The sequence below is a fragment of the Dermacentor silvarum genome, chromosome 1 (assembly GCF_013339745.2).
Source record: "Dermacentor silvarum isolate Dsil-2018 chromosome 1, BIME_Dsil_1.4, whole genome shotgun sequence".
NCBI lineage: Eukaryota > Metazoa > Arthropoda > Arachnida > Ixodida > Ixodidae > Dermacentor > Dermacentor silvarum.
The window spans coordinates 372,638,833-372,654,095 of NC_051154.1; the positions used below are offsets into that span (position 1 = coordinate 372,638,833).

Genomic DNA, 15,263 nt, shown 5'->3' on the forward strand with positions numbered 1-15,263 from the left:
AGATGTACCGAGTCAAGTACCAAGGTATAGACACGTTGTGCTGTGCGTGTGGAGAAGAAGAGGAAACGGCTGAACACCTCATACTTTTCTGTAAGGGGCTTAACCCTACAGTGCAAGGCAACGGGGCTGATTTTTTCAAAGCATTGGGGTTTAGGGACAGTGAAGGCAAAATAGACTTTAAGCGGGTAGAAATAACCAAACAGAGGTTATCTGATTGGTGGATAAAATTAAGGCAGGGGTGAAATTTCACCCACCACAAAGTACAAATTATGTTAATAGCCATGGCTAGGTGGCGTATGCCACCGCCCGATTTAAAGGGTTCAGCCTCATCCATCCATCCATCCATCCAGCTGCCAATTAATCCAATCCAATCCAAGTTGCTGTAGTGCATGGACCACGTTGGCTCTGCGCGAGTGCTCGTTGCAGTGAGGTGGTAGTTGAATTTTATATTAGAAGTGCCTAGGCAAAATGTGCTTCTTATCGTGTGCATTAACCATCGCACAACCTCTGGACTCGTGAAATGCCGTTGTTCGCCGTGGGTTTCGTGCGATACGCCAGTGTCTTACTGCGCCCGTCCAAGCTGCCTTTGTTTCCGCCTGCCTGCGCTCTCTCGTGAAAAGCCTGGTACTGGGGCTTCATCTCATTGTATGGAAGAATTTGTTGTAGGTTGTGCATTCGTGGTGCTGTAGTTCATCGGCAGCTCTACAGTGTTTGCGCCCGAAAGAGAGTTGGTGCCACGGTACCCGTGAGACGAAAGAGCGTTTGTTGACTACGTCTTGAAAGGTAAGCAAGTTTGGCGCTTGTGCGCGTTGTTGTAGCTTATGGTTCATGTAATGAGCTTTGTGTAACAAGAGCAGAGCACATTCTGAGCGTAAGTGGTCCATGTTTCTGGTGCACATATAGTAATCAATTTTACGAAAGCTTTTGTTGATGTTATCGCGTACTTGCATTTTCCTGTGAAGTATGCGGTATACCCCGTCTGATTGCTCTGTTACGTTTGGCCGAGTTGGGTTCCAAGCCGGCAGAAGAAGACGCCGGGAGAAGGAAGAACGTACTATCGTGAGCAATATGAGCTCGAACACGCGAGCGCGTGGAAAATAGCCTCGAACCCTACATCGGCCGATTTGCAGCGGCCGCTTTTGGAAACAAATCGGAAAGGGCGCCGCGCTTCCGCTGGCTGTTCACACTCCCGCCTCGATATCATTGCTGCAAAACGGTAGCTTGTAGCATGTCACTGGCCGCTAGCGGTGATATCAATTCACATCAACGCGCACAGCTACATCAAATTACCCATCAAGCTCTGCAGCTGCTGAGATATCGGCTGTGACGTAGACTTCCATAATGCACAGGTCATGCTTGTATTAAATCTAGGCGGTGTTGGCTGAGCGTTCGGATACGCCACTTTTATCATTTTTGTTCTGTACGCTAGCGAAGCGGGAGAGCCAACAGTTAGCGGAAGCGCGCCCCTCCTTTCACCTCCGGTTTCGGCAGCGCCATCCACGTATGACGCTATCTAGGTTTTGAGGCTATTTTCCACGCGCTCCCGTGTTCGAGCTCATATTGCTCACGATAGTACTTTTAATGCGGCATGCTTGCCGAAAGAAGGTGTACAAAAAAGAAGCGCCAACGGCGTGATCCGCAGTCCTTTATAAAGGAACGCCGTGATCAAAGGGCGAGTGAAAACATATCAGCGCACATGCGCGAAACAGATTATCGTCCGGAACAGATGAGCCAGACTTAGGCGCCGGCTGATAAGCGGTGCCCAAACGCAACAGCTCTGACTGAATGGGAACACAATTATGGAAACACTGCAAGTTACTGTTGGGTAGTTTCCCGGCAGAAAGTTATTCCATATTTAAGCATTTCCGCGAGTACACGGCAGGTGTGTATACGTCGATGTGTCATGGGCTTCACGCGTTGGCACAGGATAGCTATATTTGACGCTTGCGCACATATTAGCTTGTATGAAGACTTTTTTGTTTACAGTTCACTTTCAAAGCCCGCATCGCGAGAACCTGTCTGTATTCTATATTGAACTATAGAACCTGTCGTGTTCTATATTGCAAGGCAGATATACGCAGATATTGCAATGACGAGGTTTCTTTTTAATCGAGACATCCCAATCAGACGCTGGCTTTTACTATATATACATATTCATCTAAAGAACAGTATGCCAGCTCTTCCAGTCATAGGTAATGACTGTGCCTTGTAGTAATAAAGTAAGGGCTGCGATTTCGTGGCGCTACTTTGCGCTCTATCCTACGTCACTCTTACCACCCACTGTGAACGGCCGGCTATTCCAGTTCATAACACGGGCGGCGCGTCGGTCAAACCACTGACGAATAGCAAGAAGGAATATCATCGCTAAACAAACACGGCCTAGGGTTCAAAAGACTTTTCATGTGCTCAATATATTTTTTCATAATCCAATGCTCTTTTGCTTTATTACATATTTGAGTTTCGGTGATTTTTCTGGTAGTCTTATGTTTGCTGCATTTCCGCATGGAATCTCGCTTGGTACAACATAACTGTGTAACCTCCTGAGATATAATGGAAAGATTCGTACGAGACGCGCATTAATGTAGCTGCTAGTGTGAGGCTCTTTGCAATTCAGTATTACACTGATATGACAGGTTTCCAGATTCACATTGCAATAAATTATTCATTGCAGTTGAAGGCTGTGCGGATTCTGGAGGCATCCCACAGGAACCTGCAGCACTGCTGCAAGCTGGAGAGCACCACTATAAAGCACCTGATCTGCGTGCTTTTACAAAGGTGCGTACAAAACTGTCATTGCCTTGTGTGTTGTAGGATATGTTTCTGTAATATGCAATCATTTTACTGTGTGTGCCATTTTCATGATTTCTAGTGGCTAATCACTTGCATATCACTTTTGGTCATCTGGGGGGCGCTCAGTTTAATCAACTTATCTTTCACTAGCCTCCTCTGAGCTAAATATAACCCTGACTTGAGTAACTGCATGATAAACTCAGTACAGACTGTATATTAATCTAGTCAGTTTGCCTTTTTAAGATAATCGTTGAGAAGCATGAGGTCTCGAGATGTGTATCTTTTTGTCATTTTTATTATGGAGTATTGTGAAGCTCACTTCTCACACTATTGCCTGTGCACCTATATTGTTCCCTCTAATCGCTCACACTTATGTATTGCGTACCGTACTTCATCTCCTAAAATGAGCATACAAACAGCAAGATTTTCGTCTTAATTAGGTAGCTGCTGAATCCCTAGCCACAGTATGAGAAGGTAATTCCTCAAGCATATAACTAACCAATAACCTTTTAATGTGACAAGTTCAATATGCACCCGAAGTGCAGGTTGGCTTCAAGCAGGAAGCTGGTCTCCTTTGTATTTTACAGAAATTTGAGGTGGTAACGCAAACTGCTAAATCACAACAATCCGCACAGCGCAGTAGTTGCAAGCCACCACGACAGTGCAGCTGAATGCTGAGTGTTCGCCGTTACATTGGCACTTTTTTTTCTGCGGGCAGTAGCAAGCCACGACAGTGCAGCTGAACACTGAGCGTTCGCCTTTACATTGGCATTTTTTCAGCGTGTCTCTGCCCTTCTCCAGTTGACATTGGATAAAGCTTGTTCTTTGCTGTCACTTATCTGAAATGCAAACAATCTTTTTTACCTTTTCTTTCATATTACTTGTCAGCTGCCTAATACACAAGCTTCCAGTGACATGGTAACAGTGCTGACTACTGCCCAGAACATGTGTGCATCTGTGGTTTGTGGTACCACATGCTCACTACCTCGGATTTACTGAGATGTCACAAGGAACCTTGCTTCATGCTCACGCTGCCCTGCACTTGGTGGAAATATTGAAATTGCCACTTTTTAATATAATAATTTGTTGTGGTTTTAGCAAATTGAGTTTTGAAACTGTGAATAATGTGCACTAGAGGGTCTATAAATATGTTTTCTAGCTACCACCTAAAGACATGGTTTAGGCAAAAAGTGCTTTATGCATGTCATCACATTTATTGAGTTCGGCATATCTCGCTGAAGCCATTCTAAAAACTTTGAGTATCTTTACTGCAACTGATTTACAGCTACTTTATACAAGTGTACGATTCCTACATGTAACACATGCATATTATGTGCAGCAGTTTTGCTTCAGCAATGCTTCAGTCACTTTTTGGGTGGCGTTCCAATACCCACAAGGATGTCGCCCAAAAAGAAGCTTTGCACCCCAGAGGTGTGAATGCCATTCTAAGTATGTGTGGCAAGGCAGTCAGTTGAAATCTTCGTTTTGATTGTATGTCATTCGAAGTCAAATTCTTGTGGATGACTGCATCATGCTATCTTGACCAGATACAATTCATAAGGCTAACTATTATTGCATTTTTCCTCCTTTAGGCTTGCAGCAAGAGGGATATCAAGAACACGGGAGATATCCAGACCACATTATAGTCACTGCTTGCTTGTGGCTTCTTAGGGCATGTATGAAAGGGTTGGAAAATAAACATCAGTGTTTGAAAAGATTGGTGTGTTTCACTAACAGGTACATACTTTTATATGTTCAAGGTTGCATCAGAGCACTACCAGACAATTTTTAAAAAATGCTGGAAAAAGTCGATAAATGCCACCAGGATGTTTCTAGGGTGAGCAACAGAAAGTTGGAAAAAAGCTACAAGAATGTTTCTAGAGCAAGCAACAGAAAGTTGAAAGAACGTTACAAGGATGTTTCTAGGGTGAACAGCAAAAAGTAGGAAAAAAGTTACTAGAATGTTTCTAGGTCAAGCAACAGAAAGTTGGGAAAAAGTTACAAGGATGTTTCTAGGGCGAACAGCAAAAAGTAGGAAAAAAGTTACTAGGAAGTTTCTAGGTCAAGCAACAGAAAGTTGGAAAAAAGTTACAAGTATGTTTCTAGGGCGAACGGCAAAAAGTAGAAACAAAGTTGCTAGGATGTTTCTAAGAAGTAAAAAGACGCCCTGCTTTTAATGTTTGAAGGATGTTCATTCATCGTTTTAAGAAAGTTCGTAAATGAAATTTTAATTGAATATCGGTGGCCAATAGTCGACAGGATGTTGGTATGAAGTACTTAGGAAGTTTAAAAACGGTTTGAGAACTTTCAATAGACCGTTCGTAGGTTTTAGTAACATTTGTCTAAAAAAATTTAATTGAACGTTACTAGAATTTTTTGTAAGGGCACCCGGCAACATGAGAAGCTTGACACGGAGTGCAATAAGCTGCGCGTCATCTATTCCAAGTCGACGCACACGTCTTACCATTCACGCTGTGACTCTGCATCACGGAGGAATTTTAGGAGTAGTCGAAGCCCCTGTCTCCTAAATATCCAGTGTCCTCGCGGGAACCAAATGTCAATTACGCTTGCTTGCACTTTAGCCTGTCTATTACTGATTTACATTGTGCGTCAAATTCAGGATTCTCCAACTAATAATGGCCGATGTTACCACAAGCTGGACAATGCACACATGACGATGATGTGCCAAGTGCTGTCCTACAGTACCACGCTGGAGTTTGCGTTTACCCTGAGCGGATGCAATATAGGAGGGCGGCTTTAATTTTGTGAAATACCTTAGACACACAAGGTTTATGCGATGAAGACAGCAACGAACGGAAGTGGCTTAAGATGACCTGCTTCGTGGCTATTTCAGCGTCCTGACTTTTTTGCCTCTTCTTCGTCGGCCTGAACAGCCACGTTTTGCACACAAGACTGCCAGCGACCTCGTAGCCTGCTATGCAGATATCTCGAGATAGCCATTCGAAAACGATGGTAAAATCGATGTTCTGAAGTTCTTTCACAGCATGTAACGTGCGCTAGATACTTATTAAGGTGCTTCAAAGGCGTCACTTTCCCATCCCGCAGAAGAAACGATGCGGTAAAGCCTGGCAGCCCTTGAAACATTCAGAACCGGGATCCCGTAAGCCGCTGCACTAGTTCCATCATATTTGTCAACAGAGCCGTCAGTATATAACTGGAGATGACGGTCGTACACTCTGTCAAGGTGTTCGAGCACCAGAGATATTCCTTCCGCTACAGGTGTAAGGCGCTTCGCGTGCATATTAGAAATGCTTGGTTAACATTCCACACTCTCGTACAACGATGGCGGCTCTAGACAAGGTTTTGCACGAGTCTCAATCGTACTCCCTTCGTCTGCCTTGCATGATAACGTGTGCTTTTGCAGCTGGGCCGCCTCAGTGAGACTGGTGGTGGTATAGAGATCTTTTCCATAGACTTCGGAGGCGGATGGAATTTCGTGCCTTTGCGGAACTAAGCTCACTTCGTGTACTGTTAGTCGACAGGAGCATAAATGGAGCACCTGTGGCTAAAACACATCTGGCACCTCGGGGAAATGGGTCGCATACGGACAGTGCTAAAGCCAGAGCAGCTTAATTCGAAGTGTTGTGTTTGGAAGGCCAAATGCAATTGGAAGCCTTTTGGTGCATTCAGTGTGCGACTACCGAGGTGAAGCGAAGTCCAAGACAGCGCGACGACTGCTCGAAGAGACGCTGCGAAGTAAGCGCTCATGCGCCAGCGCGAGAGACTGTTAAAGAACACCAGAAATCAAGATTACAAATTAAATGTTCACGAGTAGCGAACCTTTCGTATCAAAAACATTTTTGCGTGAAATGTTGGATCGAATATCGCATATTTATCGGCTTGTGAAAATGGACAAATAAAAATCGAGAATAAGAGGACTAATATACATATATATATATATATATATATATATATATATATATAACGCTCAACACTTTGGAAGCCCGTCGAATTAAACCAGTTGTAAGTGAGCCTAAAAAAGGAAAAAGAAAACATCCCCCCATTTCACCCTGTGAAAGTGGATGTCAAGCGAAGCTGTTGCCGACGTTAGACACGCACTTCCACCACAAGCGACGTGCGTCATGAGCGCACGCACGTGTGCGGAAGTGCCGCATACATCCTCATTCTTGTAGGCCCTCCATCAAGCGCAAGTGCGTTATTGAACTAATTGAATATCTCAAAGTAAATTGCGTCAGAAGATTCGTAAAGTAAAACTTACACGCAAGCTGCAGACATGATTGCTTCGGATTGTGATTCGAATATACGAGAATAACGGCATCGTCACATGACAATATCGCCTCATGACGTAATCTGATGGCATCACCACGTCAAACGTGACGTCAAGCGATGACGTCTTCGTCAACTGATGATGTTACCCGATGACGTCATGTGATCCCTCGTGGAGAAGCAGCAAACTGTGCGCTTCCCGCTTGTTTGCACTGTCTCCGGGATCGGCCCACACTTTTGTGTGAGCACCGCGCACGCGGACACGAAAAATCCCTGCAAACTAGAGGCTAAAAACTTCGCTGCAAAATACAAAGCGGTGAGAAGTCACCTCATTGCGGCTGCATCCAGGTCGCCCACCAGAACACGATCATCGGATTTATTTTCCACGCTGTTGATCCATAGTGCACTTTAGCGACTAAAATCAGCGATGTATAAACTCGTATAGGATGCACTGCCTATTTTAAACAGGACCAGCTATCCAATAAAATATAAAAAAGGTTACAACTCTCAGACTAACCCTATTTATACTGCTCTAGTCGGGACCACTGCAACAAATCGATCATTCTCCATTTGAATAGCCTGTTTTTAAAGAGAAGTACCGTATTTACTCGTGTAAGGCCCGCTATCCTGTAAGACCCGCAACCCCACCTTGGATTGCGAAAGTTCGGAAAAAAAATTCACTAAGCGTCACGCACATAGCCAAGCTCAAGATCATTTCCGCAAGCCCCTACTACATGGCACTTGTCCTGCCGACGATGACACTATCATCCCTGCATATCACTGCATCCCGCACTATGACTAGGCACCAAATCGCAACTTCAGTCGCCAATAGCGACGAAACGGCGCGGTGGAGCTTGTTAGCGCTAACCGGCGGGCGGCGAGCCATTGCGGGAAGTTAGCCCTTAAAAATGTTTGTGCCACTAGACTGCACCGGTGATCGGGCACGAGATGCATGTCCACGGACTAGACTGACGGCCACGTCCAAGTGAGGTGGCGCTTGGTCCGCGGGCAATCAGCCGGCAACGGAACGGCGTAAGGTGTGATGTACTGTGCAGCCCTAAGGCCAATAAAACTCCAAACTGATTCTGCGCAGCACGGCTTAAACTTGACAGTGGCGAGAATCACCCCCATACTCTCAAACCATCCTCGAGTCGAAGCTTTATCTCCATTGAGTTGCGCACAACGCCGCCCCTCGAATGGAAAAGACGCTACGCTGCTCAAGAACTGCGGTGGAGTATCAGTAAAGTGCAGTGACGCTGTCATCAGCTTTATTACAAGGTAGATAGAGAAGTTTTGAGGAACAGAAAAAAAATATTAAGTAGATGTATAGAAATATGCTGGAATGAAAAGCATGTATAGCATACCTGATTAACTCCAGCAGGCTAGGTGACTATTTGTCACCGCTACATTTCGAACAGGGTGCAAATAACTTATCATCATCATCATCTTGAGTATGGGTGCAGTGACGAGTAGGGAGACGTTCTAAAATACGGGTGTCAAGGTCGCGAGGTATTGGTGCTTCGCAACGACCCGCGACGCACATCAGGCTGCAAGGATGAGCGCTAAGCGCTACCGTGGCCTCAGCCGTCCCGAAATTTCAAGTAAACTTTATTTTAATAAAGCAAAAGACTGGGCGAAAATGTGTAAAGTATATCCTGCTGTGCTGGCACTCTAAAAACGACGAAAATGATTTTACCGTCACAATTCGCTTTTTTCGTACCACCTGGCCGATAAGACTACCTCGTGCAAGGCATGCTCCCGGTAGAAATTCAGGGGAAAATGCGCAGACCTTACAAGAGTAAATACGGTACTTCATTGCTAATATAAATTTTCCGTATTCGCACTTCCCCACAACAAATCATGGCACAATACCAAAGGACACCGCCAGCGTATAGCTCTGACGCCTGCTCAGACATCTGTGATAAGCGTCTTGATTTACCCCGATAGAGGATGTTCGAGGTAGCTGCAGCATCATTCTACCACCGTCTATAGTGCGCGTATAAAGAGCCTTTTAAATGCGAGGACGTGCACGGCTACCAAAAAAAGCACTCTCTCTGGTTGGTTGCTTTGAGCGCACACCTACGGTATAGCGCACGTGGGAAAACGTGGCATGCGCTTCGTATTTTTGGCTCGCGCCTCTAATTTAGGCCCAATTGTTCGGCAATGAACTCGCCAGCGTAGGTGCGAGGCATGGCGCCATGGCGTAAAAGTGCTGTATACCGTGAAGCAGTGAAAATTGTACAATTAGCGAACAGAGGTGCACGTGCTTCGCTTCCCGTGTAGCGAAAACGACGCTAAGAAGCCAGCAAAACTATAGGAAAGCTTTATTTGGCTAGGGCATTCATAGACAAATATTTAGTGTGCCACATATTAGCGTGCTATTCAGAATTACTTGCGAGTCATTCCAGTTGATAGCGTGCTTCTGCGCGCTCTGTGCGCTTTGATGCAAGTTGTAAGAAGTTGCAAGATACTCACAGTAATGAAGAATTTCTCCGTGCACATGGGAGCGTAAGTGCAACTTAAATCCAGATAATATAAGAAGGTCACTGCGAATGGTTAACTCTTCTCTTCATTAATGATGCCCCAATACATCGCAGGTAGTTGTTAGTAGCATGGTAGCTATATTCCTGTATATGCAACTATCAGAGGTGGTCAATCGTAAGTTGTCATTAGTGTTGTTTAATAACTAGGATAAAATGAGAGGTTTGCCTACGAACCAGCTAGCTATATAAAAAAAGTCTATGAAGTGTTACTTTTGTGTTCATTTCATGAGCCACGACTTTCGCATTCTCATTCAGAACCTTTATGAGGGATGTTACCAGTGCGTGAACAAGAATAGGAATTCGGTTTCGTCCAAGAGCTAAACCTCGCGAGACATGGCTGTCCTGAGTAACAGATTCATTTATATCAAGCTGTCAGCGCATGCACTGTGAAGTCAGAAGTCAGTCTGGTACAACCGGACCCCCCAAGTGTTTACACGAAGTCGTTTCTAATGACCTCACAGATCTCCTTCGCTGTAGAGAAGACGACATTGAGGGCGTCTTTTCGGCTAGCTGAGAACTGAGCGAGCCAGGCTGAGTTAACCTAGTTCGGGCATTTCGGTCGACGTTCGCGTACACCTACACCAGCGCTTACACGAGCATGACAAGCAAACTCGACAGGCTTTTTACAGCGTAAGCTGTTATGGGCTCATTGCAATAGCGGTTTCGGTTCGCGATGATGCCGCCGCCGACGGTGTACGCCGCCGTAACCGCTATCGCCGGAATTGCAAAAAAGTACCTGATTCCTGACGGGATCGAACCCGCGCCCGCTGCGTGGGAGCCGGATGCTCTACCACTGAGCAACGCAAGCGCTTGCTATCGGGCAGCGGAAAAATGTCCTATAAGGCAAGCGCGCAGGGGCAGACGACCCGAGCCTCCGCCAGTATGGTGGCGCCATCTAGGTAAGGCGCCCGCAAACACAGCGTGCGCAGGCGCAGACGACTGAGATGCGATTCAGACGAGGCGCGCAATCGACGCGATACCGAGCTGCCCGAGCTGCCGAGCCTCCGCCAGTATGGTAGCGCTATCTAGTTAAGGTGCCTGCCAACGCAGCATGCCCGACATGTAAGTTGCAGTTGTAAGGCTTGATTGGGCTCAGCAGACTGCTGTGCAGAGAGAATTACAAGCCGCAGCTCGCCGTCAACGCCGGGCGGATAGCTCAGATCATTCTCGTCAAAAGGAGGCGACCAGACTGCCGCGAAGACCCTGTTGTGCGTGGTACCCAAATTGGAGCTATTCTTGAGCCGCTCCACCAGCTTACGCTGTGACTGTGCTGCGTGTGCCGCGCAGGCCTGTGACTTTTTTGTAGCGTTCACTTCAGGATCGTGTATGCTTGAAGGGTGAACGACGTTAATATGACTGTAACTACGTCTGCCTCGCTCGCGTTTCTGTTCCCACTTTCCTTAATTTCATTTTGTTTCAGTGACACCATGGAATGTCGCACTGCAGTGGTGTAGTGGCTATGGCGTCCCGCTGCTGAGCGCGAGGTGGTCGCAGGTTGGACGCGTAAGTGAAACGACGTTAAGCACAGGTCGTTTCAGTTGTTGGTTGGACCCGTCGGCGGAGCTTTGTCGCCTTGTCAGTAATTAGCGCCGAGTAATCCCTCAGTGGATGATTGTCCAATCCATAAAGATTGGAATGTAACAGCGCGACAGTCGGTATGTGTAACACCCCTCTATATTAAAAGTAGCGCCATTCTTAGATCTTGCCGCCACCACGCTCACCCTGGCGTTTTCTCCTCGCCGCCTCCTGTCGCCCCAGCCTCCTCCGCTCCCCCATTGGCCAATCCGTGTCACGTCGAATATATGTTTTTCTTTCCAGCGCGCTCCAACCGCTATTATCGGGCCTATGCGACGAAAGTGCTGTACGCACAAACTGATCAAACGTGTTAGGGAAAAGAACTTTGTTGTGATGCGATGCTGCTGCGCCTTCAGTTGCCGCAACCGACAGGGCGAGGGCAAAATGCTTTTTTTGTTCACCATCCGGCGAGCGCAAACGCTTGCTGCACACTTGGTATTTGCGCCGTCTCGGATAATCGCGTTGCTACTTCCAAAACGGCATTATTAAGGTCAGTTACTGACTGACAAAGCAAAATCGCTCCTCAGAAACTGGCTCCGCGGGGCGCGATCGAAGTTTTCCGCGGATTTAATCTGGTAGCGCGTTAGCCATCTCTGCTACGGGAGGGTCGACATGAGCGGCGCCACTGTCAATATCGCGCCTCGATCGCGCTGGCCGCGCCGTGGGCGACAGTAGAACGGAGGAGGAGGGAAGTGGTTGGCGCTACTTTTTATATATAGGGGTTTTAGGTATGAGGTGTCATTTAAGCTTTCTTGCTTGCTGTCGCTAATCGACAAGCTCAGAAATTGTGTTAAGTTGCGCATGCTGTTGTAGCATAGGTATAGTTGTTATGCGAGGAATGGCCGTAATTGCTCTCACGGCACTTCTATTGATAAACCCAAGTTTGTCAAACTGTTGAGCAGTCAGTCGTAGTAACTGTGCTTGATACACTATGTATAATGCGAGCATGCAGGACGGAGCGCACGAGTCAACGAGCTACGTCAGGGGCAGCCGCACCACTACATCCCGTAAATCTGCGAATCAGCGTCCCAATTAAAAAAAAAAACGTTCTTAAGCTAAAACTGGTCGTAGAAGCAGGCGTCAGCCAATCGTGGTGTTTGACATATCATTAGCGAAGGCGGCTGGCCAATAGCAAGCAGCACTTACGGACGAAAAGCTTTGTGAATTGGGCCCCAGGTGAACAGTTTCAGCTGAAGTATTGCTCGGTCCTTCTAATTCACTTCACGCTAGAAACCGAGTGGTGAACTTCCAGGTCAAGAACTTGCCGCTATTCTGTCTCAGAAATTATCGACGAGCCAATCTTGAAATGGATTGGCCGTTCTACTCCGGCCGCGGCTGCGTATATGGCGCGGCTGATCGCGGCCGCATGGGCCAGACCTTGAATGTAATCTGCGATGGGTACATAGTCTAGGCGCACCGAGGGGCGACAGTTCGCGTGCGCTGTGTTCTTGCCGCTTAGTTCACAATGAAGCGAGAGGCAGCACGAAGGGCAATTAGCTCGCTGCTGCAGCCGCTCTTCATCCCGCCAGCGTTCTGACAGAGAGTGTTCTCGGTCATCCAGTGAAATGCGTTCATGTTTGCCTGTGAGCGCGTGACACCATGCTCGTTAATTTAGTTAGTAAGCGAATGTTTACAACTTTATACGGACGAAAAAACCTACTATCCTGTAGGTTTTTGCTTCAGGTATCATGCTTCGCCTTTCGGGCGAAACTTCAACATTGTTTTAAAAGTCTCAATCGCTTTTTATTCGTTTTTTTTAAGTTGGGATATATGTTCGTTCAAACTATTTAAGCTGTTCAACATGCCCTCCTTCTATTAAAAGAAAGAGACAGCAATTTTTTTCTCTTCCGAGAGGCAGAAGACAGCGCAAAAACAATTGCTTTCAAGGAGACTCGCTTTTCTGCAGTTTTTATAGTCGAAAGCTATATAAAATTTTGAAATGTATTCAAGGGCTAATTTAGATGCATTCAAGGGCTAAGATTAAAATAAAAAAGGCCGAGACTTTCAGTTATCATGAACACGTTTTCTAGAGATTTACTTAATGTTGTCTATGTGTAAATCAAGTGAGTTAACGTATCCTCCCGGTGATCATCTTGGTGCCTTTGTGTAAATGTGCAGAATAAGCATGATTCGGCCGAGTCTACACGGGCAGAAGTGGCCACTGCCCCCATTGCAGAAACGCACCGTGGCCAAGCGTCTACCGGCAATTTAGTGACGTGCACGCTCCCACGAATATCCAGTGTTTTCAAGGCGGACAGCCGGCAGAGCCCCGCCCGTATTCGTCGTCACTACAAAACAGCCAGCGTGTGCGCGCAGCGAAACATAATCAATTAGTAGACATCGCACTCCAACGCCGCAAATAAGGTACGCCTTGTACGTGAGGCGCAGTGCGATGGCGCCACTGCCTGCGTCGTCATAGGGTGCCTCTATACCAGCGCCCCACGTGGTAATTAGGCACCCCACGTTGTCCAGAGCCTACCGAAGCACCACTAGAACCGTGTTTTCCCAGACGATCTGCTTACGCTGCCTCTGATTATCACTGGCCAGCCCTGTGCGACAGAGGAGATCCTCTCAATATTAATTATTAGGTGCCCTAATCAGCTAACCCTACAAATGAAAGAGGCAGAGTCTTAGGAGAGCGCTGGGTTATTGCTGCTTCGATGTGGATGGCGGGATGTGGAGCTGCAGTCACCTGTCAACTCACTGTCATTAACCGGTCGGCTTTGCAGGCATTATGTTCGCTATCACTAGTCGCCCATGCCTGTTGCTACTATGCACTCTAGCGCGCCAACTACTTTGTGAATCTGGGCCACAACTTTTCGCCTGCAACTTTTCAAAGGCCCGCGTTGTATTTTTTCCTTTTTCGTTTATATTGGCGTTGTCTCCTACGTGACTTAGTTTGTACTGATAAATTACCATATAGCTCTATTTTACCTGAAGTATAAATCAGCTAGATATAAAGTTTGTGTTTGTGTGCTGTTTCCTTCTGTGATTATTTCATCCAGTAGCGCTATAAACCAATGTGGATGAACGTCCACAAGCCCAGAATTACTCTTTGACCGTGTTGAAAGATCAAGCCGCTCACCCGCGGAGACGTAGAGGTGCGAGCCGACGTCCCCTTCCCGGATGACCAGCGTGCCAGCGTCGAACACTTGCGGGTACATGCAGTCCACCACCTCTCGCACCTGCGACGAGTCCAGGTTCTTCAGGAAGTCGTTCTCCATGATGGCGTCCTTGATCAGTTGCTTTGACCTGCACACGAGCACGCGCACGCATGAGCAAAATCATTTTCAACGCACAGTACATGGCAGTGTCGTTACTGCGGAAGTTTTGAATCGGGAATAAAAATTCAGTGAAAAAAATTAATGTGACGACACGTAACCACTAGTTTGCGCCTTTTCATTTCCTTTCATTCCTTATGAGGTGACACACAGTGATCAACGAAGTCCCAAAATTAAAGGAGGGCCCTCGGTGAAAGCATCTTAGCAGCCAGCCTTTTCGACTTCCTCTACTCTAAATAATTACTCAAGGTATTTTAACGCTAAATCTTACCTGCCGCGGTGGCTTACAGGCTATGGTGTTGCACTGCTAAGCACGAGGTCGCGGGATTCAAATCTCGGCCGCGGCTGCCGCATTTTGATAGGGGTGAAATGCAAAAATGCCTGTGTCCCTGCATTGGGGCCACATTAAAGGTACCGTGGTGGTCAAAAATAATCTGAAGTCCCCCATTACGGCGTCCCACCTAACCAAATCTTGGTTTCGGCACGTAAAATGCTAGAATTGATTCACTTAATGCTAAATCTAATCAGGCTTCCAGAAAACAATTTTACTGGAAACATCAGTTATGAGTTAGTGAATGAGCTGAAGTGTTTATCCGTTTGCAGGAGTTTTAAATCATTAACATATAAAGAAAGTCACAGTTTCGCCTGAAAGGCGAAGCATTGATTGCGATAGCAAATTAGTGGACAGCTATACGAAGTAAGAATAGTAGTTATAACCGCCGTATAAAATTGTAAACGAAGGCATACTAATTAAATAAACAAGCATGGTGTCATGCGCCCACAAGCAAACATGAACACATCTCACTCGATGACCGCGGAAACTAGC

At 46.5% G+C, this 15,263-nt stretch overlaps 1 protein-coding gene and 1 long non-coding RNA gene across 2 annotated transcripts in view; one reads left to right on the forward strand and one right to left on the reverse strand.

The window, feature by feature from the left end:
• The window catches only part of LOC119445576 (cGMP-dependent protein kinase 1), a 697,240-nt gene that overhangs the window by 193,183 nt on the left and 488,794 nt on the right, over positions 1–15,263 (reverse strand). The window contains exon 3 of the mRNA XM_049660582.1: positions 14,242–14,408. Within this exon, the coding sequence (XP_049516539.1) occupies positions 14,242–14,408 (167 nt within the window). The remainder of the gene's footprint in view (positions 1–14,241; positions 14,409–15,263) is intronic.
• Positions 562–4,571, forward strand: LOC125942427 (uncharacterized). Its single transcript, XR_007465100.1, has 3 exons — positions 562–783; positions 2,672–2,775; positions 4,383–4,571. It is a non-coding gene; the product is annotated as an uncharacterized LOC125942427 (long non-coding RNA).